Genomic DNA, 24,242 nt, shown 5'->3' with positions numbered 1-24,242 from the left:
GGACTAACTGAGGGGCTTCAGGGTCCTGACCATCTCTGGATTGAATCCACCTTCCTGGTGGCGTCTTCCATTGTTGGAGGAGTGCATGCTGTGTGCTTGTTACTGGGGAGGCAATGGGGGGGGGTGTACCTAATTCCCAAGTACCCAACAGATGTCCCCCCCAAAATCCCCTGAAGGAAGACTCCACTCTCAAGGAACCACTGCTCCCCAATTTCTCAAGCACTAACATTTCAGAGACCTCCTTTGGTCTGATACCCTCATGCACACACACCCCTCCTGTCACTCCAAGATCCACACCTAAAACCCATTGAAAAGCTAAAACATGGGTACATAGGTGAATCAGATCTCGAAGATTTGGCAACTGGGTGAAGAGAAGCACTTTTGTCGCTCACTGGGCAAACATTAATGGAGTGCCTACAGTGTGCCAGGCGTGATGGGGTGGCAGTGGTGAGTAACATGATGGATATAGGTCTTATGGCCTCGGGAAGCTTGCTTTTTACTGCCGAGTGGCAGGACCAAAGCACCCCCCAACCAGAGACACCCTTCTCCCACACTGGAGACCCCCCTCCCTTGCTAGACCTCAAACCAGGGCAGGAACAGAGCTACAAATGACATCCTCACCCTTTCTCATTTCTCTGACTGGCACTTAAGGCTACCGCTTCCTCTACTTTCTACACATCCACAATCCTTTACACTAAACCCTCGAGGCCAGACGTGCTCTGGAGCTTAGAACTTGGTGGTTTTGTTTTTTTTTTTTTTGCGGTACGCAGGCCTCTTACTGTCGTGGCCTCTCCCGTTGCAGAGCACAGGCTCCAGACGCGCAGGCTCAGCGGCCATGGCTCACGGGCCCAGCCGCTCCGCGGCACGTGGGATCTTCCCGGACCGGGGCAAGAACCCGCGTCCCCTGCATCGGCAGGCAGACTCTCAACTACTGCGCCACCAGGGAAGCCCAGAACTTGGTGTTTTTAAAGGGATCACAGGGATGGGAATGTAAAATGGCACAACCATTTTGGAAAACAGTTTGGCGGTCTCTTATAAACACATACTTACCACATAACCCAGCAATCCTACTCCTGGGTATTTATTTCCCCAAGAGAAATAAAATGTACGTTCCCACTAAAATCCATCCACCAATGTTTACAGCAGCTCTATTCATAATCGCCCAACCTGGAAACACCCCAAATCTCCTGGGAAATGGATGAACAGTCTCCAGTCCAGGCATCCCATAGAATATTACTCAGCACTCAAAAGAATGAGCTACTGATACACACACAGCAACATGAATGGATCTCAAAGGCTGCATGAAAGCCAGAATCCGAAGACTACATACGATATGATTCTATTTATACGACCTCCTAGAAAAGGCAAAACTATAAGGATGGAGAACAGATCAGTGCTTGCAAGGCACTTGGGTAGGGGGGTGCTGACTCAAAGGGTCACTAGGGGATATTGTGGGGTAATGGAACTGTTCCACATTTTGATTTAGGTGGTGGCTACATGCCTGCATGCATTTGTCAAACTCTGAGAACTTTATGCTTAAAAGGGTGAATTTTGCTGGAAGTAATTTATACCACAATAAACCCGGTCTTTGAGAAAAAGGAAAAAAAGATAACAGGATGCATCTATGATGTGACCTGGATACTCCAAGTGTAACTCATGTACTAGCAGCATGGGCAATCCTTAGAGACTTGTTGGAAAAGCAGAATCCCAGACCCCACCCCAAACCTGCTGGACCAGAGTCATCATTTTAACAAGGCAATCCTCACACTCAGGAAAGTTTGGAAAGTGCTACCACGTATACGTAACACTCCCACTGGGTCTGCCGGAGCAGCACCCCATAATCAAGCATATCTACTGTTTCCTCAGTGAAATATACCAAAATGCACACCAAGTGGGATAAATTTAAGGCTGTAAATTAAGCATATAAATTTGGGTCAGTTCAAGGTAGTTTTTTAACCCCTAAATGAGCTGAACTTTCGGTTTTCAGAGCTTTTTAGATTTGGGGATTGCGGAGGAGGAATCGCACCTTTGCAGCGGCGGGCGGGAGAGGGGGGGAACCCAAGGGAAAAACACCATGCTAATTCCTGCTTCCCAGAGTTTTGCCCTTCTGGAAGTACCTGCCACGCTGATCTAGTAGACGAATTATACAGTCATTCTTTCCTGCCCTTCTAGCACAAGCTAATTTTCAGGGTGGGCCAAGACTCTGATGAGGTGAGTGAGGGGGTGAGTGCCAATCAGCCAGTGTCCGTGGGTTACCTGATGTGATGGGACTCTGGGTTTCTTGTTAAGAGTCCTGAAAACAAGGGTATGAAAGCCCGGAATCCTGCAAGCACTTCAGGAGAAGGAGCGTGATAACACAGACCTGAGTCCGCGTCCCAAATTCCTACACCACGCTCAGCGCAAGATCTGCTGGCATCAGCAGGACTGGGGGAAGATGACATTCACATTGGCGCTTGGTAGCGCGTCAGAAGGAGCAAGCGGCATTAAGTGGGGGCTCTAGGAAGGTTGACAGATGCGCCTTATTGAGCTGACAGATTTGAGCTCTTTAGAAGCCATCATCAGAGGCCGTCACAGCCATATTTAAATCAGACTTCCAGTCGAGGAGAACACGGAACCAAGGTGTGTGATCCAGACAGCTTTGCTGCCTGGAATCCTTCAAGAGTGAAAAGCACCGATGGAAATCTGAACATCCAAGATTTCCATTTGGGTCTCCTGACTTAAGAGAAAAATGAAATTCATGAGAACCCCTTAATTCTCACTGATGGCTTCAAGCTTGAGCTCCCGAGGAAAGTGGGGTGCAGAAGGGGAAGGAATCACAGTGGCAAAGTGCCCGTGACCATGGGGAACGCAGGATCGCACCCTCCCTCCACCAGCGTACCATGCTGGAATCTGCATTTGGAAGTAACACTCTTAGGCCCTCGGAGCACACAGCCAAGTTCATGGAACAGCCACTGACTGACTCCTCCCCGTGACGGTGAAGAACCTGCTTTGCCCACTCACCTGCAACCCTCAGTAAATGCCATTTCCAAATACACGTTCCGCGACATGCGCATCAAAGAACGGCAGTGGCAATTCCACTCCTAGGTATAAACTCAAGAGAAACGCCTCCCCAAAAAGTTCAACCAAAGACATGCACAATCTGGAGATTACTCAAATGGCCCTCAACTGTAGAACGGAGAAGTATGTTGTGGGAGAGTCAAACAATAAAATATCACACAGCGATGAGAAGGAACAACCAACAACGACCCACAGTGACATGGATGCATCTCACAGACAGATTGTTGAGGAAAAAAAAAAAAAAGCCCGGCACAAAAGAACACAGCCTCTGACTCCATTTACAGGAGGCTCAAAAGGAGGCCAAATGAACCCATGGGGTCAGAAGTCGGGGTAGCGGTAACCCTTAGCGGGGGGGGGTAACTGGGGGGGGGCGGGGGGGGACTTTCTGGGGAGCTGGTTACATTCTTTTCCTTGACCTGGGTGCCAGTGGCATGAATGTTCACTTAACTAATCTGGACTTGAGTTGTATACTTTCCCATGTGTGTATATATATACATTAGACTTTATTTTAAAAGTTCTAGGGCTTCCCTGGTGGCGCCGTGGTTGAGAGTCCGCCTGCCGATGCAGGGGACGCGGGTTCGTGCCCCGGTGCGGGAGGATCCCACATGCCGCGGAGCGGCTGGGCCCGTGAGCCACGGCCGCTGAGCCTGCGCGTCCGGAGCCTGTGCTCCGCAACGGGAGAGGCCGCCACAGTGAGAGGCCCTGAAAAAGTTCTAAATAAGTACTTAAACACTTTTTTTCAATGGCAGAAATATTTAGATACTCAAGTCCAAGGCCCTGACTCCTTGGTGTTTCCACACTCCATTTCTTTGCACTGGCCCAAATGCCCTTATCTAGCCCCCCATCTCTCTGTCCCCTCCCCTCTCATCACCTCCCCCCCAGAGAAAGCTCAGTCCTGGATGACTCTGGTTGGTGACAGATTGGGGGATGGAGAGCTTTCCCTTTGAGAGTGGGGCTATATAATGTGTTTGCTGCCTCAAGCCAAAGAGAGAACAGAAACTGGCTGCAAAAAGCAAGATGCACAAACGCGTCACAAAGCTCCCAAGAGCAAGAAAGCCAAAGAAAACCTCTAAAGGACTGAGTGCTACCAGTTCACCTGCATCCCTCTCTTAAGATCCCTCCTTCCGAGGGACTGTTGCCATCCCTTCCCTCCCCAACAGCCCTCTGATCTGCAGGATTCAGGCTGGACCGGGGTGAGCTAAGGACACATTAGGATTCCCACCTCCTTCCTTTCCTCCTAGTAGACTCCAAATCCAGGCTCCAGAAGGCGATCTAAAGCCATTTTCAACACGGAAACCTGTCAGCCCAGTGAATCCCTCCTGGACACCCCTGAGTATTCTGATCTTGCACACATTGACACATTGCCATTCTCCATGCCTCCCCCCACTCCTCCAGGGATTGGGGGGAGACAGGCAGAGTGATTACAAGACCCCTGAGCATTTCAACAGATAACCACAAGGTTGAAACTTAGGAGGCAAAGACTTGGCTCCTGGCTTGGGCACCAATCAAAATGACATCGTGGTTAGGGGTACACCCCTCCAAAAAGACAGCAGCTGAACCTCTTAATTTTCACCACCCTAGAAGCAGACTGCCCACACACACTCCAAAACCTCAGAGGCCTCTGTTACAGTTTCCGGACCCAGTAGCCAAAATCCTGCTCAATTCTGGTCCCCCCTAAAGGTGAATCCACCAGCCAACGTGTTCCTCAAATAAGCAACCCCAGGACCACCTGGGGCTCAGCCCTGTTGAGTATATACCTGTCAAAACCATACACAAAAAGGATGGGGGCTCATCAGTGAAGTCCATGGGCCCAACCAGCCCCATTCGTTTTTACTCCGAGGGCAGCCAGTTGGAACCGAGCCGAGGAGCGGCACATTTGGGCACGGCACGGTGGCCAGTCAGCCTGGGAAGCAGGGTTTGTCCCCCTACTTGGAATCTGGGTCATGCTTAGATAACTGCTAGAAAGCCCGACTAATTACCCATCCTTGCCTCCCTACATCTCAACAGATGTTAAGCCCTCCTCAAGGTTTATTTCAAGCAGGCACGAATTTAAAGAAACACAAGGGGATCCGGATTTTGGTAGCATCTCAACAGAGGAAAATGTGTACTCCACTTTCTCCCTCTGGGTCTTTAATTTAAAAAAAAAAAAAAAAAGGCATTTACCTGCCCAAGATGTCCACATGGATGCTGACTCTCCTGGTGTCCCCTCCCGGGTCTCTAGGGTGGAAGAAGCAGATTCCAACCCAAGGCCTAACACGGCACCCTAGGAAGGACCCAGCACCTCATTTTCTCTTGTCCTATCTTTCTTATTGAAGTAGCCCATCCTGGGTCTTCCAGGTCAGGGCCCCAGATGGGGCAAACGGGATGTTTTCTACACCTCAAAAGATGATGAGGTCCCTAATCAGTGGGTGGAAGGAAATGGAACCTGCAGACATGGGGAATAATAAAATGCCCCCCATCCCTTCCTGGCCAGCGGCCCATCCCGAGATATTAATTCTGGTCAGTGCTGGCCCCTCAGTGTGAAGACCACATGCTCTCCCACTGGCTCTTGGCCCTGGGAACCCCTAGGCACCCTCCTTGAGATGGCAGCCCCCAACCTCGGGCAAGCAGGGGTGGAGAGGCCTGAGAGCTGGGACTGGGCTCCAGCTCTGGAGGCAACCGTGGATTCCGGCGAGGGGCGGCTAAGGAAACCCAGCCAAGGACCCCATGCTTCCTCTGCCCTGGGCAGAGTGCTCAGGCCCCGGCCTGGTCTACGCTCATTCGGGGAGAACTCTGACCCATCCGGAACTGGCTCTAAAGGCCCCTGTACGACCCCAGGGCCCAGCCCTCATTCTGAAATCGGTCCTTGGGAGGAATCCACTCCCCCGGCGCCCACAACCCCAAGCCTCCACGGTACCTCAACCCAGCTCGGGGTGCAGAGATGCTCCACACTCCTCCCCGGTGCCCCCTCTCCCAGCCCCTGGAAGACCACCCCCCCCCCTCCCATCAACCCCCGGGTCTCTCCCAGCCTGGAAGAGGGGAAGCGAGGGAGGAGGGGGAGGCGCAGTTGCCGGGGTTTGGGCAAAGGATATGGCCATTCGGTGATCTTTTTGGCGTATTTTCTCACCACGTTGTCCTCGCTGAAGAGGAATAGAGACCGGTTGACCGTGAGGCAGTTCTGTCGGACGGGGATGGGGTTGTACAGGGCCATGGTCCGCGCTCTCTGCGCCATTGATTGCTTGTACATCCTTTGCGCCCCGGGCTGCCCGCCCTGCCGGCTGCCCCCGGCTCCTCGCCCGCCTCCGGCGCCCACGACCACCCCGGCGGCTGCCCCGGAGCCTCCTCCCCCGTAGCGGGCCGGCATCTCGTCTCCGAAGCGGGCCATTCTGCAAAGAGCAAAGGGCTCCGGGTTACGCTGCGGCGAACGATGCGGAAGACGCCGCAGCCGCCGCCGCCGCCGATGCTGATGCTGATGCTGCCGGGGCTGTGAAGACGGCGGCTGGAGCTGCGACTGCGGAGACGCTCCACGGCCCAGCCCATCGGGCGGCGGCGGCTCGGCGCCTCGGGTCGGGGGCTCACAAGGCGGCTGCCCGGCCCCAGCCGGGGATAGCAGCTCGGGACATCTTCCTGGCTGACCCCAGAGAAGGAGGGGCTGGAGGAGGGTGCGGGGGCGGGGCGCGGGGGCCGGGGAGGGGGGGAGGGGAGAGGGAAGCAAGGCAAAAAATAACCGAGGAAGGAATCCAGGCAATCCCCAGTCCACCCACTCCGGAAGGAAAAAAAAAAAAAAAACAGTTAAAAAAAAAAAAAAACGCACACCCCCTTTAAGACTCGAACGGTTTGCAAAGGACGCCCCCCGGGACGCAGTGGAAGCTTCAAATTCCTCCGAGGTCCGGGTCAGGCTGGCATCTTGCAAAAGGAGTGCGCCCGGCTCATTAAAAACATTTTTTGTTAAAAAAAAAAAAAAAAAAGCCCAAGTCTTTGCTGGGGGGTGGGGGAAAGGCAGCCCCCCAAATTAAAAAATCCCCCTTTCTGTTTTGCTTGAGTTCCTAGACCTTAAAAATGCTGGAAGATCTGTAGCCAAATAAATGAAATTAAATTAAAATTAAGAGTATTAAGGAAAGAAGGGGAGGGGGAGAGGAAAACGCTCCGAAGGGCTCTTAAGGAGTCTTGAAGCCGCAGGGTCCGGGTGTTTTTGTTTTTGTTTTTTTTCTTCCTGAATCACCAGCGGCTGCCTCTTCTGCTCACGAAGGAGTGTGAGTGTGCGTGTGCGCGCAGCGTTTCGCTCAACCGTGCCTCATCTTGGGGTTAAATTGCAGCAATGAAATCCTGAAAATTCCCAACAGGAGGAAAAAAAGAACCAAGAGAGAGAGGGAGAGAGGTATGCGCCGTTCGTTTAGCCACTCAACAGCTGCTCCCGGATGCTGCAATGCCTAGCGTCCATCGCCCCCCCACCCCGCCTCCCAATGCCTCCTCTTCCTTCTCCTCTAGGTTTTGCTAAAATAAGACTGATGTGGAGGGGTGGGGGGAAGAGGAAGTAAGCGGGGGGGGGGCGTGGGGGGAGGAAATGGGCGCAAAGGTCTGAACCACTGGCCAGCGAGGCTCCAAAGAGGAGCGATTGATGAGTTTAACGGGAGAAAGACCCACCCAAAGTGTCGGCACATGATGGCCCGCGACCAATCGCGGAGGCGCGAAGGGACCTGTCTCAGCGGAGTTTTGTGGGGCAGAGAGGGGAGAGCCGGATGGTCGGGAGGCAAGGGGGAAGTCGGGACGACAGATTCCTCCTCCCTTGGGAGGAAACCTTGCTTTTCAGCGGGTTCCATTTCGGTTGCAGACAGCCGGACACTCCCAGCACTTTGCAAGGAGAAGGAGGGAGGAAGAAAGGAAGAAACTTAAAGGTAGAAAAGGAAGGAGATTCAAGTCTAGAGGTGCAGTGAGTCCTCTACACAAATTTGCTCTATTTAGCAAAAGACAAATTTTAAAAACTGGGAGAATGGTTTGATGGTACTTCTGTGAAAGTTTCAAATCGGCCCTGCAAGCTGGAATGAAAGATTGACCCCCATCGTCGGAAAAACCCCAGACGTGGCAAATCTTAACTGCCAGGGGCGGATAACTAACCAGGTCCTACCTGGCTGGATAAAGCTTCTGGCTTATATATGTTGCATGGTGTTCGCTTCTCTCCAGAGCCACTACAGTTTTATTTCCCATTCCCCTTTTTGTATTGTGAAAGTGAAAATACACAGGAAAATACTCAAAGCATAAATGTACAGTGTAAGAATTTGCTGTGAAACTAGCACTCATGGAACTAACACCCAGGTCCAGAGCTGGCTCCCCGGAAACACACATGTGCCCAATTCCCTCAGCAATAATCACATCCTGACTTTATGGTATTAATAGCCTTGCTATTCTTTATACTTCTACTACTTTATTGTGCATTCCTAAACAATACAGTTCCACTTTGCATCTTTTTGGATTTTATATGAATATAAGCATCAGTATATATTCTATGATGTTTGGTTTCTTTGGTTCAACATTATGTCTTTAACAGAGAACAGACTTGTGGCTGCCAAGGTGGCAGGGGAGGGGTGGGAGAGGGATGGATTGGGAGTTTGGGATTAGCAGATGCAAACAATTATATACAGAATGGATAAACAACAAGGTATCCCTGTTGTTTATCCAAGGAATATAGCACAGGGAGCTATTCAATATCCTGTGATAAACCATCATGGAAAATAATATGAAAAAGAATGTATATATGTGTATAACTGCATCATTTTGCTGTACAGCAGAAATGAACACAACACTGTAAACCAACTGTACTTCAATAAAATAAAATTGAAAAACACATTATGTCTTTAAGATTCACCTGCTGTTGTCACATGTCGCTGCGATGGATTCACCTTCACTGCTGTATGGTATTTCAATAAAAGAGTAAGCCACTATCTGTTTATCCATTACCTTGTTGATGGACATCTAAGTTGTTTCCAGTTGAGGCTCTTAAACATTCCTGCCTTGAATGATCCTGGCACCTATAAATATGCATTTCTGTAGGAATAGCCTTAAGTGTGAAATTTCTGGGTCACAAGGTAGCATATCTAAGGTTTGTAAGATGTCACCAAACTGTCTTCCAAAGTGGATGTGCCAAGAAACTGTTGAATTTTTGCAAAAGCAATATATTGACTAGAAGGCAGGGGTGATAGAGAGGAAGGGGAAGAGGACGAAGAAGACAAATATTTTTTCAAGGCTTAGCTGGTTGAATCCTATTTAATGCCCTCCCCCATCAGTATATGAGTTCATTTGAAACATACTAGAAAAGATGATATGTCTTTACATATATTCCCCATTCTGTGCCTATGGGCAAGCCTTTACAGGTTACCTGTAGCACTTTTAAGATTTCCTAACTTGTCAAGGTATGGACAAAATGATTAAACCAAGAGTGATCAGAGTTGCAAGGAAATGGGATGTGTAGGATTCTCAATAAATATTAATGATTTTTGTACTTGATGTTTCAGATTTCAAAGGCAAATGACAGTTAATATGAATCAAGAAGTAATCCCACGTTCATGGATACGAACAGCCCGTCATATAAGAAGGCTGCCTTGTGCAAAGTGAACTTACACATAACTTGTTATGATGGACTTTCCCAAGAAGACAGTTGAGTTTCATATAGCATAAGCATCACCTACAGAGATTTCTAAAGACCCAGAGCTTTTCAGAAAAGAGTAACCTCTCACTGAGAAAGTCCTTACCAAGATAAAGCATCTACAAGTCTTCACAGAAGCCCCACTTTACAAGTGAAAACATTGAGGCTGAGAGAGATTTTAAAACATGCCCAGGTCACTGACATGGGTCTGAAACTCCTTCTGACTCTGTTGGGTGGAGGTAATTGGATACAAACACTTTGGGAAACTGGTCATTTCTTCCAGTGCTGGACCCTGTGAATACCCTGTGACCCGGCATCAGCGCTCCTAGGTATAAATCCAGGAGGAATGAGTACACAGGTCCACTAAAAGACACTCCCTGGAATGTGAACAGCATCATATTCATACTAGTTAAAAATTGGAAACTTCCCAAATATCTATCAATAGCAGAATAGATCAATACTCTGTGGGGCATTTGCACAGAGAGCCTTCTGCAGCAATGAGAATGGACGATCAGAAGCAGCTACACACAAGTGCATGGATGAACCTCACAAACATGATTTTCTATCAAAGAAGCCAGGCATACGATAGAACGTGGTGTGTAATTTTTGTTATGTAAACTTCAAAATGGGCAAAATGAATCTATGCTTTAGAAGTTGAAGTAGCCATCACCCTTGAGGGTAGAGGAGTAATTGGCACAAGGTGGGGGGGGGCTTCTAGAATCTTCTCGATTTAAGTGGTAATTATACAGGTGAGTTCACTTTGTAAAAGTTGTGCCTTTTGAAAGTTTTCATTGAGCTGTGCACCTATAAGTTGTGCAGTTTTCTGGGTGTTCTCTACTTCAACAGAAAATGTTTGTAATGCTTCTGAATGTAGATCCCAGGTAGCACCACTTGTCATAGTGATCTGTGATAATTCCCCTTGTGGACTTTAACCATGAAGTCTCTACAACAAACTCTGGCCGCCTTTTTACCAGACAACAAAGAAAATCTTCCAAGACACCCTAACCCAAGCCTAGACAGCAGACAAGCTGGCTGTATGTCAGAAATGCCTGCAAAGTGTTGTAAAAATTCTGATTCCTGGGCCCTCCCTCTCCCCTGATTTTCATTCAGCAAGTCAGTGGGGGTACATCCAGGTTTGCTAATCACTGCTCTGGAAGGGACAAACTTATTATCCCTATCTTGGCATTCTCTAAAGTTATCAATGGTGATGGTGTTGGCATTTTTGGTGGAACAGTTTTTGCTGTTTGGGTCTGTCTGGTGCATTGTGGGTTGTTGAGCACCCCTGGCATATGCCCACTGGGGGTCAGTAGCACTCCCAGTCTTGTGAAAAGCAAAGATGCCCACACATATTTCCAAATGCCCCCTGTCAAGGTGGCAGAAGAATCTATGCTTTCTTCTCACCAAATGGCATTCCCAAAGCTTGCTTAACCCTGAAGTTTGACATCTTGGAGTTCCTCTCTCTTTCCTCAGAATCTTCCAAAGTCTTCCAACCCTCTCAATTGCTCTACTTCCCTTTTCTGGAAGGAACTCAACTCGCGCACCCTAAAGTGTGACAGGGACCCAGGTGCATTATCCTAATGGATTCACTTTACAGAGAATGAAAAATTTATATAGCCAAAGGAATGAAGCTCTAATATTGGAATCTTACATATCACCTAGCAGACGGAAATGGATGGGCAAGAAATCTTCATAGGCTCCTCAAATGACTGCAGTAGGTAGTTCCTTGCCCTCTGTCCACCATGAATCCAAATTAGTAATGCTGACCAGGTAGAAAGATTTAGAATCTCATTAACATTGCAGACAGAAGCAGTTTAACAAGAGGCCTCCAGAAATCAGTCTCAGCCATTGGTTCTAATCTTTAACACATCTGCCAGCTGGAGACTTAATTTATCAATCAGCAGCAGCACTACCATACTGGCTCTGAGAATTATATTCAATTGAACAGGGCTAGCAACTCTGAAATAAATGCCCCAAATAAATAGCTGCAAATCACATTCATTTGGCGGCTAAAACAATGAACAACTAATCCAGTCATTTTGAGTTGCAAGAATGGATCAGCCAAAAGACATTTGGTCTTTGTCTTCTAGTCTGGATACCCATTGAGAATGAGTACCGAGATCTTTGGGAGATGGAGGGTATAAACAACAGAACCCGAATCTGATAATCCAGATATTTGCAGATCATGATGTAGGCACTCAAGAGTGAATCCAGAGATGGACTGTGGCTGTCACTCCAGGCATAATATTGCACAGCAGTATGTGCCCTGCAAATTTCCAAAACCGAATGAGACAGAGTCAGATTCTGGATGCAGACCTGGGTACAAATGCTAGCTCTAATACTTCCTAGCTGTGTGCTCTTGGAAAAGTGCTTAGCCTCTCTGAGCCTCAGTTTTTTTATGTAAAATAGAGACGTGACTCCTTACCCCTCAGATTGCTGTAAGGATTAATTAAGATCAAGCAGGTAAGCATGCACAATGACTAGTATATAATAAGCAAACAAGAATGATGGTAGGGGGACTTCCCTGGTGGCACAGTGGTTAGGAATCTGCCTGCCAATGCAGGGGACATGGGTTCGAGCCCTGGTCTGGGAAGATTCCACATACTATGGAGCAACTAGGCCCGTGCGCCACAGCTACTGAAGTCCGCATGCCTAGAGCCCATGCTCTGCAACAAGAGAAGCCACTGCAATGAGAAGCCTGCGCACCACAAAGAAGAGTAGCCCCTGCTCGACGCAACTAGAGAAAGCCCGAGCACAGCAACAGAGACCCGGTGCAACAACAACAAAAAAAATTTTTTAATATGATGGTAAATAGATTTTTAAAAAATCACCAGAGTCTGGAGAGATATTTCATGTTCATGGATAGGAAGACTCAATATTGATAAAGGACTGTTATCCAAAATATAAAAAGAACTCTTAAAACTCAATAATAAGAACAAACCTGATAATTAAATGAGCCAAAGACCTTAACAGACACCTTGCCAAAGAAAATATACAGATGGCAAATAAGCATATGAAAAAGATTCTCCACATGATGTGTCATTAAGAAAATGCAAACTAAAACAACAATGAGATACCACTACACACCTATTAGAATGGCCAAAATACAAAACACTGACACCACCAAATGCTGGTGAGGTTGTGGAGCAACAAGAACTCTCATTCATTGCTGGTGGGAATGCAAAATGGTACAGCCACTTTGCAAGACTGTTTATTGGTTTCTTACAAAACTAAACTTACTCTTATCATAAGATCCAGCAATAGCGCTACTTGGTATTTACCCAAAGGATTTGAAAAGTATGTCCACACAAAAACCTGCACACAGTTGTTTATAGCAGCGTCATTCGTAACTGCCAAAACTTGGAAGTAACCAAGATGTTCTTCAGTAAATGAATGGATAAACTCTGGTACATTCAGACAAAGGAATATTATTCAGCGCTAAAAGACATGAGTTATCCAAGCCATGAAAAGATATGGATGAAACTTAAATGCAAATTACTAAGAGAAAGAAGCCAATGTGAAGAGGCTATATACTGTATGATTCCAACTATACGACACTCTGGGAAAGGCAAAACTATGGAGACGGTGAAAAGATCAGTGGTTGTCAAGGGTTAGGGTAGAGGGAGGGATGAGTAGACAGAGCACAGGGGGGTTTTAGGGCAGTAAAATTACTCTGTATGAGACTATAATGGTGGATACATGTCATTATACATTTGTCCAAATCATAGAATATACAACAACAAGAGTGAACCCTAATGTAAACTATGGACTTTGGTTGTAATGTGTCCATGTAGGTTCATCAGTAGTAACCAATTCACCACTCTGAAAGGGATGTTGATAATGGAGAGGCTATGCATGTGTTGGGACAGGTACACTTGTTAAAACTGAGAAACCAACACTGGTACAATGCTATTAACTAAACTGCACACTTCTTTCAGATTTCACTGGTTTTCCCACTAATATCCTTTTGTTTCAGGATCCCATCCAGGATACTACATTCTTCTGAGTCATCTTTTCTCTGTAGTCCCTCTGGTCCATGACAGTTTCTTTTCTTGTTTCTCACAATTTTGATTATTTTTAGGAATACTGGTCAGGTATTTTCTAGAATGCTTCTCAATTTGGGTTTGCCTGCTGTTTCCTCATGATTAGAATTTGATGATGGATTTGGGGGAAGAAGACCACAGAGGTGAAATGCCATCCTCATTGCATCATATCAGCAAGCCATGACATCCATATGACTTAGCACTATGATGTTGACCTTGATCACTTGGTTAAAACAATGCCTAACTGCTTTCTCCACTGTTGAGTTACTATTTTTCCCTTTGTCTACTCTACTCTTTGGAAATGAGTCACTAAGCCCACCCCACACTAGTTAGGAGAGGGGAGAAGATTAAGCTCCATCTCCTGGAGGGAAGAGGATCTACATATATTCTTTTTGTTGTTGAAGTATAGTTGATTTACAGTATCGTGGTACAGACTCATATATTTATTTTATTCTTTGGATTACCCACGCAAACTATATTATTTATTTTGTTTCTTGAAATGTTCCCTTTGGCCATTGGGAGCTCCTTCAGGCTGGTTCTTGTGTTCCTTTGATGTGCTCCCATTTTTTTTAAGCTTCCTTACTTTCTGGCACCGTAAGAGGCTCCAGGATCATCCTTCACGGCCCTGCCCTAGAATTAGCCATTTCTCCAAGGATTCCTGGTTGCTTTCATTGGAGAATCGTATTTAATTATCTCAGGGCTGGGTGCAATATTGCATTTTTAGTTTTTATTTTGGTGAAAGTTGTATATGCAGGCAATTTGGCAATCACCATAAAACTTACAAGGACTCTTATGGATAAAAGTGCAAGGAGTAACACATTTATATAGTTACTCCGCACGCACAATTGTTCATTTTAATGGTAAATATAGTAACTGTAGAGTGGAGTGCACTGGTAGATAAGCAAGTGATCAAAAATAGCACACCAGGGCTTCCCTGGTGGCGCAGTGGTTGAGAGTCCGCCTGCCGATGCAGGGAACACGGGTTCGTGCCCCGGTCCGGGAAGATCCCACATGCCGCGGAGCGGCTGGGCCCGTGAGCCATGGCCGCTGAGCCTGCGCGTCCGGAGCCTGTGCTCCGCAACGGGAGAGGCCACAACAGTGAGAGGCCCGCGTACCACACACACACAAAAAAAATAGCGCACCAGTAATGGGGCAAATTGACATCACATGCCTCTTGGTATGATGTACCAAGAAGGGTACAACATGACTTCTGGGGACTTCGTGCCACGATTGTTATCATTTGAATAAATTGAATTCCATAATGTTCAAAATAAGGGGCATCCTACAAAACAACTTGCCTATATTCTTTGAAAGTGTTAATGTCAGGAAGTTCAAATAAAGACTGAGAAACTTCTCCAGGTTAAGCGAGACATGGCGACCGAATCCAACAAGGGAGCCAGAATCTTCTTTTGCTATAAAGGATCTTCTTTTGCTATATTCAGATGTCAGTTGGTGACATCTGAATAAGGTCTGTAGATTAGATAATAATAGTGTACCAATGCTAATTTCCTGATTTTGATCGTTGTGCTGTGTTATATGAGAAAATGCCCTTCAGAAAACATTGAAGTATATAAGGTTAAAGGGCCATCATATCTATAAATTATTCTCAATGGCTCAAGGGTGGTGGGTAGACAGAGAATAAAGTGGAAGGAGTAAATGTTAACATTTGGAGAACCTGGATGAACAATATACAGGAACTCTTAGTTCTGTTCTTACAACACTTTGGTAAGTCTGAAATTTTGTCAAAATAAAAAGTTAAAATAAATAAACAAGTGGCTACAAAAACGTTACATATATTCAAGTTTCACTCATTCCTTCATTTTGTTGAGCAGCTGCTATATGCCAAGTGATTTTTCCGAGCACAGAACAAGACAGACAAAAATCCATACTGTTGTGGAGCTGGGTGGAAACAGGAAAAAAATGGAATAAAGACAGAAATGCATAGTTTGTCAGATGGTGTTAAGTGCTAAGGAGAAGAACAAAGCAGGAGAGTGGAATAGAGAATGCAGCCACTAGGAATTAAGAGTCAAATAGATCTTTGGGGCGTGTTATACAAAGCAGTGCAGACAGTACATACTATTAGCTCTCAATAAAAACGTGTCAATTAAATATCACTTAAATTCTGATCTCTAAATGTAGAAGGCAGCTTCTTACAAGGTCTCCAATGATTCTTGTCTTTTGGTGTTCACACCCTTATGTAACACCCTCCCCTTGAAAGTGGGTGGGACCTTTTTAAAATCTTTGTCTTTTTAAAAATTAAAAAAAAATTTTAATACAATTTTTAAATGTTACTTTCCATTTACAGTTATTACAAAATAGTGGCTATTTTCCCCGTGTTGTACAATACATCCTTGAGCCTATCTTACACCCAGTAGTTTGTACCTCTCACTCCCCCACCCCATATTGCCCCTCCCTCCTCCCAACTGGTAACCACTAATTTGTTCCACTATATCTGTGAATCTAGTGACTCACTTTTAAAAAAAATTTTATTGAAGTATAGTTGATTTAAATTTATTTATTTATTTATTTGGCTGCGTTGGGTCTTTGTTGCTGCACGCGGGCTTTCTCTAGTTGCTGCGAGTGGGAGGCTACTCTTCGTTGTGGTGCATGGGCTTCCCACTGCAGTAGCTTCTCTTGCTGTGGAGCACAGGCTCTAGGCACACAGGCTTCAGTAGCTGTGGCACGCGGGCCCAGTAGTTGTGGCTCTCAGTCTCTAGAGTGCAGGCTCAGTAGTTGTGGCGCACGGGCTTAGTTGCTCTGCAGCATGTGGGATCTTCCCGGACCAGGGCTTGAACCCGTGTCCCCTGCATTGGCAGGTGATTTCTTAACCACTGTGCCACCAGGGAAGTCCATGACTTAATGAATAAAAGATGAAAGAGTGATGGGATGGCACTTTTGAGATCAAGTTACAAAAAGACTGGTTTGCACATTGCATGCCCTCTCTATCTCTCTCTTTATTGCTTACTCTGAGGAAAGCCAGGTTCAATGTTGTGAGCTGCCTTATGGAGAGTCCCACGTGGCAAAGAACCAAGAGCAGCCTCCAAGAAACATCTAGTGAGGAACAGAGACCCTCAGCCCTACAGCCCATGAGAAACTGAATTCTTCCAACAGTCACATGTTTAAGCTTGGAAGGGAACTCTTCCCCATTTAAGCCTTCAGATGAGAATGAAGTCCCCATTGACCCCTTGCTGGCAGCCTCATGAGAGACCCTGAAACAGAGGACCCAAATAAGCTGCACCCTGGTTCCTGCCCCACAGAAACTATAGGTAATAAACGATTGTTTTTAAAGCTGCTAAGATTTGGGTAATTGGTTACACAGCAAGAGGTAACTATTACATTAAGGCTCCATATTTCTCCTCCTAAAATAAAATAGCTGTTTTTCTCCTTTTGGATCCCCCCAAAAGACTTATTCTCTGAGAGAGGCATTATAGATGTTCACCAAATATTTCCCTTTCTCCGTATTCAGGCACATGGTAAGATGGCATTCCCTGGTCCCCTTGTGTTTGCTGAGGCCATGTGACTAGTTCTGGCCAATGAGCTCTCAGTGGGAATGAAGTGGGTGCTTCCAAGTTGGAGCATTTAGTTGTCAGTGCAAATCTCTTGAGAGCTGCAGTGACTAGCCACATGTGACTCTTATAATTAAACAAAATTGAAAACCTGGTCCATAGTTGTACAAGCCACATTTCTAGAACTCAAAAGTCACATGTGGGGGCTTCCCTGGTGGCGCAGTGGTTGAGAGTCCGCCTGCCGAGGCAGGGGACGAGGGTTCGTGCCCCGGTCAGGGAAGATCCCACATGCCGCGGAGCGGCTGGGCCCATGAGCCATGGCCGCTGAGCCTGCGCGTCCAGAGCCTGTGCTCCACAACGGGAGGGGCCACAACAGTGAGAGGCCAACGTACCGCAAAAAAAAAAAAAAAAAAAAAAAGCCACATGTGTCTAGCGGCCACATTATGGAGACAGCACAAATCAAGAACATTTCCATCGCCCTCCTACATTGTTGGTGGGAATGTGAATTGGTACAACCGCTATGGAAAACACTATGGAGGTTCCTTAAAAAACTAAAAATAGAGCTACCATATGATCCAGCAACCCCACTCCTGGGCATATATGCAGAAAAGAGGAAAACTCTAATTTCAAAAGATACATGCACCCCAATGTTCATGGCAGCACTATTTACAATAGCCAAGACATGGAAGCAACCAAAGTGCCCATCAACAAACAACTGGTTTTAGAAGATCTGGTGTATATACATACCATGGAATATTACCCAGCCATAAAAAGAATGAAATATTGCCATTTCCAGCAACATGGATGGACCTAGAGATTATCATACTAAGTGAAGTAAGTCAGGCAGAGGAAGACAAATACTGTATGATATCACCTGTATGTGGACTCTAAAAAATAATACAAATGAATCTATATACAAAACAGAAACAGACTCACAGACATAGAAAGCAAACGTACGGTTACCAAAGGGGAAAGGGAGGCGGGGAGGGATAAATTAGGAGTTTGGGATTGACAGGTACAAACTACTCCACATGAAATAGATAAGCAACAAGGATTTACTGCACGAACAGAGGAAACTATATTCAATAACTTGTAATAACTGAAAAATATATATATAAAACTGAATCATTTTGCTGTACACCTGAAACTAACACAATACTGTAAATTAACTGCGCTTCAATTAAAAAAGGAAAGAACGTTTGCATCCTCTGGAAAGCTCTACTGGACAGCTTTGCTCTGGAGCATTCTTTTGCACAGGAGCAAGCAGAGCTTCGGATGGTGACTACTCTTTAAGGTTGGGCCCCAGAGTGAGTATAACGTGGAGCACAGCCCCAGTTTGAACTGTGAGGTTGTGCTGGGTGAGTAAGAAAGCAACACCTGTCATTTTAAAGCCACGGGACTTGGGGGTTGTAACCTGTAGCATACCATTCACAGATTTCAGCAAATCTCTTTATCGGCATCTGCCTTAAAATGACTGTAGCTATAATTCTGATGCCCACTTCTTAACCCAATTACCCTTTCGAGGACTTCTGACCTCTAAAATGAAAAGAGAATAATTTTCTGTTGTTGTAAGCTACCCAGTTTTTAGTAATTTAAAAAAAATTTTTTATTGGGGTATAGTTGACTTACAATGTTGTGTTAGTTTCAGGTGTACAGCAAAGTGAATCAACTATACATATACACATATCCACTCTTTTTCAGATTCTTTTCCTGTATAGATCATTACAGAGTATTGAGTAGAGTTCCCTGTGCTATACAGTAGGTCCTTATTAGTTATCTATGTTATATAGAGTAGTGTGTATATGTCAATCCCAATCTCCCAATTCATTCGTCCCCCTCTTTTCTCCCCTGGTAACCATAAGTTTGTTTTCTACATCTGTGACTCTGTTTCTGTTTTGTCAATAAGTTCATTTGTACCATTTTTTTAGATTCCACATATAAGTGATATCATACGATATTTGTCCTTCCCTGTCTGACTTACTTCACTCAGTATGACAACCTCTAGGTCCATCCATATTGCTGCAAATGGCATTATTTCATTCTTTTTTATTGTAGTAATTTTTAACAGCAGCCACAGGGGCTATCAGAAGACATACAGTAATGAACGCCTTGGGTGTGGATGAAATAATCCTGGATGACGGACCTAGAGAGGGTTGAGGTATTTGGAAGGATCCCTCAGAAGTGTCGACACTCAAAGGCAGAGCACACGGTGCTTTGTGACCACCTAGAGGGGTGGGATAGGGAGGGTGGGAGGGAGACGCAAGAGGGAGGGGATATGGGGATATATGTATATGTATAGCTGATTCACTTTGTTATAAAACAGAAACTAACACAGCATTGTAAAGCAATTATACTCCAATAAAGATGTTTAAAAAAAAAAAAAGGCAGAGCACAGAAAGAGAAGCCCCTAATGGAGACTGGAAGGCATCAGGAAGGAGGTGGGAGGAAAACCTGGTGGGTGATGCCACAGAAGTCCCGGAGATGGGGGAGTCTAGTGTCAAAGGCTGCCAAACGCAAAGCAGGGTGAGGACTGAAAAATACCACCTGGTTCTGCCATAGATGGCATTATGGTCATGGTTTGAAAGCAAGTCAGCCTTTTTTTTTTTTGTAATAAAAGACACATAACATAGAATTTACCATCTTAACCAATTTTAACTGCACAGTTCAGTGGCATCAAGTACATTTACATTGTTGTGCAACCATCACCACCAGCCATCTCCAGAACTTTGTCTTCCTCCCAAACTGAAATTCTGTGCCCATTAAACACTAACTCCCCATTCCTCACCCCCAGCCCAGCCCCTGGTAACCACCATTCTACTTTGTCTCTATGAATTCAACCACTGTAGACACCTGATATGGGTGGAATCATACAATATTTGTCCTTTTGTAACTGACCTGTTTCACCTAGCACAATGTCTCCAAGGTTCATCCATGTCATAGCAGCTGTCAGTATTTCCTTCCTTTTTAAGGCTGAATAATATTCCATTGGCTGGATGGATCACATTTTGTTTATCCAGTCATCCATTAAGGGACATTTGAGTTGTTTACACCTTTTGGCTATTGTGAGCAATGCTGCTACGAACATTGGGTGTATAAATATCTCTTTGAGTCCCTGCTTTCAATTCTTTGGGGTATATACCCAGAATTGCAATTGGTGGATCATATGGTAATTTTGTTTCATTTCTTGAGGAATCGCTGTACCATTTTCCACAGCAGTTGCAGAGTCCTTAGCTTGTAGAAGTACACATTAAAATATTTACAGATGAAATCACATGATGTCTGAGGTTTGCTTTAACGTAACCTAGGGTTACGTTAAAGCAAATGAAAGGTTTGTTTTAATTTGCAAAGTAAAGTTATGTTAAAGTTTGGGATACAGTAACACAAGATATGTCCTAAGTTGATAATTATTGAAAATGGAAGATAGGAACATGGAAGGCTATTATTCTATTGTCTCTTCTGTATATATTTGAGCTTTTCCAAAAGGAAAAAAAAGTTCTTTTCATATGAAGTACTTGAAATTATCTTGATTCACATTGCAACAAGAACCACACACTTAATTACAGAAACGAAAGTACTCAAGCTTACTATATTCTCAGGCAATTACAAATTATATTCAGCATCTAACCCTTCTGTTAAGTCAGGAACTTGAATAAATGCTTACTTATATATTCATGTGTATCCTGAGAAGTTAGCAAAGGAAATTTAATCAAATGAACTACATCTGCTTATAGAAACTCCCGTCTCGGTTTTTCTTGAGAACTGAACTAGGTCCCCTCAACTCGCAAAATAACAAGTTTTACCACACCCAGAAATAAAGTCACAGATGACAGAATTGAGCATGTCATTTCACCTGTAACACTTGAGAAACATGATCAGCTTCATTTGTTCTGTTACTTATTTGTTTGACAAATGCGTTTTTTTAATATCTATTCTTTTTTAAAACTTTTATTGAAGTATAGTTGACTTACAATGTTGTGTTAGTTTCAGGTTTACAGAAAAGTGATTCAGATATATATGTGTGTGTATGTATATATGTATATATATACATACATATATATTCTTTTTCAGATTTTTTCCATTATAGGTTATTAAAAAACATTGAGTAGAGTAAGTAACCTGTACTCTACTCAACAAGTAGGTCCTTGTTGTTTATCTATTTTATATATAGTAGTGTGTATATGTTAATCCCAAACTCTTAATTTATCCCTCTCCCCCTTTGCCTTTAGGCAACCATAAGTTCTACGTCTGTGAACATTTGACAAGTGTTTATTGAGCATCTATGCTCAATATGAGGCCTTACCCCAGGCATTGGGGATGGATACAGCCACGAATAGAACAAATAAGAAACTCATGTTTTAGGGCAGAGAAACCAGAAAAGAGTGAGCTTGGATAGATCTAGCATATGTCAGGTAGAGATAGTTTTTATAAGAAAAATGGAGCAGGCATTGGGCCAGCTAGAAGAGGAGGGGGAGTTATTTTGGAAGGACCTCTCTGAGACGGTGACATTGATGGAGAGACTCGAGGAAAGAAAGGAACAGAGATGCAGATATCAGAGTGAAGAGTGTTGCAGACTGAGGAAACATCAACAGCAAAGGCTTGTGAAGACAGTGACTGGTGTGTTCAAAGACCAGCAAAGAGAGTCATGTGGCAGGAGTGAAGGGAGTGAGAGGGGATGAGATAAGGGAGGTTTCGGGGATGACAGGGCTGTCATCCCCTGTAGGGGCTTTATTGTTTTAAAATGTAGGTTTTATTATTTTTCAGGTGTGGTGAGGCCAACAGATCGAGAGACAACTGCCATTGAAAAGAGAGCTTGTCGGGCTTCCCTGGTGGCACAGTGGTTGAGGGTCCGCCTGCCGATGCAGAGGACGCAGGTTCGTGCCCCGATCCGGGAAGATCCCACATGCCGCAGAGCGGCTGGGCGCATGAGCCATGGCCGCTGAGCCTGCGCGTCCGGAGCCTGTGCTCCACGACGGGAGAGGCCACAGCAGTGAGAGGCCCGCGTACCGCAAAAAAAATAAAGACCCCAGGAGGAGGAGCACACCCTGCCATGCAGGGCCACCCAGGGAAGCACCAGGGTCAGTTGGTCAGGAAGCAGTGGGAGCAGGATGAGAAAGTGGGCAAGATCCTTTATTGTGGTTTCCTCAGAAAGGAAAAGGTAAAGCAGGGTAAGCAGGCTTAGGATTGGCTGGCTTTAATAATTTTAGCAGGCTGTGAGGTGTAAGGGCTCTCCCTAGTTGGTACCTGGCCCTGGGGTGATCAGGGCAGTGGCAGAGCATATTCTCAATTAGATCCTGGTAGAGGAGGTTGTGGAGACGCAGGCTCTGGATTGGTTGGCTTGTATTTGAAATGCGTGCTCAAGGCTGAATCCTTTACTATCTCAAAGGATTGGCTAACCCTGGGAGAGGCAGTCCTTCAGTGTCACCCAGATGCCAAAGCATCCAACACACATGGTTAATACATTTATCTTACGACACTTGCCAGAAAGACTTTTCCTCTTGTAAAGTCACATCATTGCTCTTAAGATGTTTTGAGTTCTGGGACCTCAAGATCCTGCCTATCCTGTTCATTGCTCCAGCCTCAGCAACTGAGAAATGTCAAAATAGAAACCCACTGTCTTGATAAGTGAAAAGGGCAAGTTACAGAGAAGTACAGAACATGAATGATCTTTATGAAAGAGACAGAATGCATGAAAATATAAAAGTGTTCGATCATGTCTTTAAGAAGAAGCAAAGGGTAAACCAGAGACCAATACAAATGCCTTCCCAATAGGGAAAAAGAGGGAATGGAGCTGGAGGAAGAGCTGAAGGGAAATCTGATCCTAACACCTGGTTAGAATCAGAGCAGAATTATTTCTCTGGAAAATGTGGACTTACTCCTTTTATTTTCTTCTGTTTTCCCCAATGACTAAAAAAGAGGAGGAAACACACAGACACACACACACACAACAGAGAATGTGGTAAGAGTTAAGCTGAGTGACAACACAAATGGAAACACACACACGTGTTCGCGAGGTTACACGTAAATATATGCATACATCTGTGATGTCCTTCCATAGCTGTTCTGCTTTTCTGTCACTGAGATGACAACAGCTAAATAATCTCATGTCCCATATGGCACCCCGACTGTCACAAAGTTAACGCACTTAAAGTTAAGGAGGGTTTGTGAAAAAAAAAACCTTTTGAATGATGAGAAGGTAGGTGTGTCATGGATGTGCCTGGCACTGCCCAGCCTTGATCTGGCCACCTCAGTGCATACAGGACTGGCTTCCCACTGCCAGCCCTCAGGGGGCTTTCTCTAGCCACCAGAGTGTCGACTTGACAGGCTGGGATGCTAGGAAATGAGTGCTCCTGGGAGCACTTCAACCTGTGATTGATGGAAGTTGGTGGATAAATATCCCAGCTCCCTTGGTCCTAGGGCGTGGTAACTCTGAACAGTGTGCTCTCTGCTGCCCCTCATAGGTCTCCACCGGTACTGAGTCCCAGTTGTTCACTATGGTAGCTTGCCTGAGGGCACATCCCTTACTGGTTGGTTCTTCCTTTCCCCGCTCCTCTGCCAGTGTGTCCTGGGATCTCCCCCCCAAAACAATTGAATCCTTGCTTCCATATCTGCTTCTGGGGGGAACCCAAACTAAGACAATGGATTTGGACCGATTCTGTTAGCTATTTCAAAATCTTTAGGCAGAAAGAAGATCCTCCCTCCCTCCCTCCCTTCCTCCCTTCTTTCCTCCCTTCTTTCCTTCTCCTCCTCCTCCTCTCCTTCTCCTTCTCCTTCATCATCATCTTCTTCTTCTTCTTCCTTTCTCCTCCCTTCTCTTCTCTTCTCTTCTTCTCTTCTCTCTCTCTCCTCTTCTTTCTTCAAAACAGAGTCTAAAGGGGCTTGTACAATAAAAGTTGAATATAAATCAGGTACCCTAAATATATGTGCTATCTCAGCCTCATTGTGTAATAGAAAAAAAAACGCAGAACTACTTGTCAAAAGATTTGGACTCACACTCTTCAAATGTAGCCACAAGCCTCATGT

The 24,242-nt window shown here is 45.3% G+C and overlaps 1 protein-coding gene across 1 annotated transcript in view; it reads right to left on the bottom strand.

Moving 5' to 3' along the window:
- Positions 1–24,242, bottom strand: part of CACNA1A (calcium voltage-gated channel subunit alpha1 A) — a 316,609-nt gene that overhangs the window by 230,527 nt on the left and 61,840 nt on the right. The window contains exon 2 of the mRNA XM_029216768.1: positions 6,129–6,422. Within this exon, the coding sequence (XP_029072601.1) occupies positions 6,129–6,422 (294 nt within the window). The remainder of the gene's footprint in view (positions 1–6,128; positions 6,423–24,242) is intronic.

This window comes from Monodon monoceros, unplaced genomic scaffold (assembly GCF_005190385.1).
Source record: "Monodon monoceros isolate NGI ecotype Baffin Bay Population unplaced genomic scaffold, NGI_Narwhal_1 Super_Scaffold_12, whole genome shotgun sequence".
Lineage (NCBI taxonomy): Eukaryota > Metazoa > Chordata > Mammalia > Artiodactyla > Monodontidae > Monodon > Monodon monoceros.
This window is presented reverse-complemented; position numbering and strand designations above follow the sequence as displayed.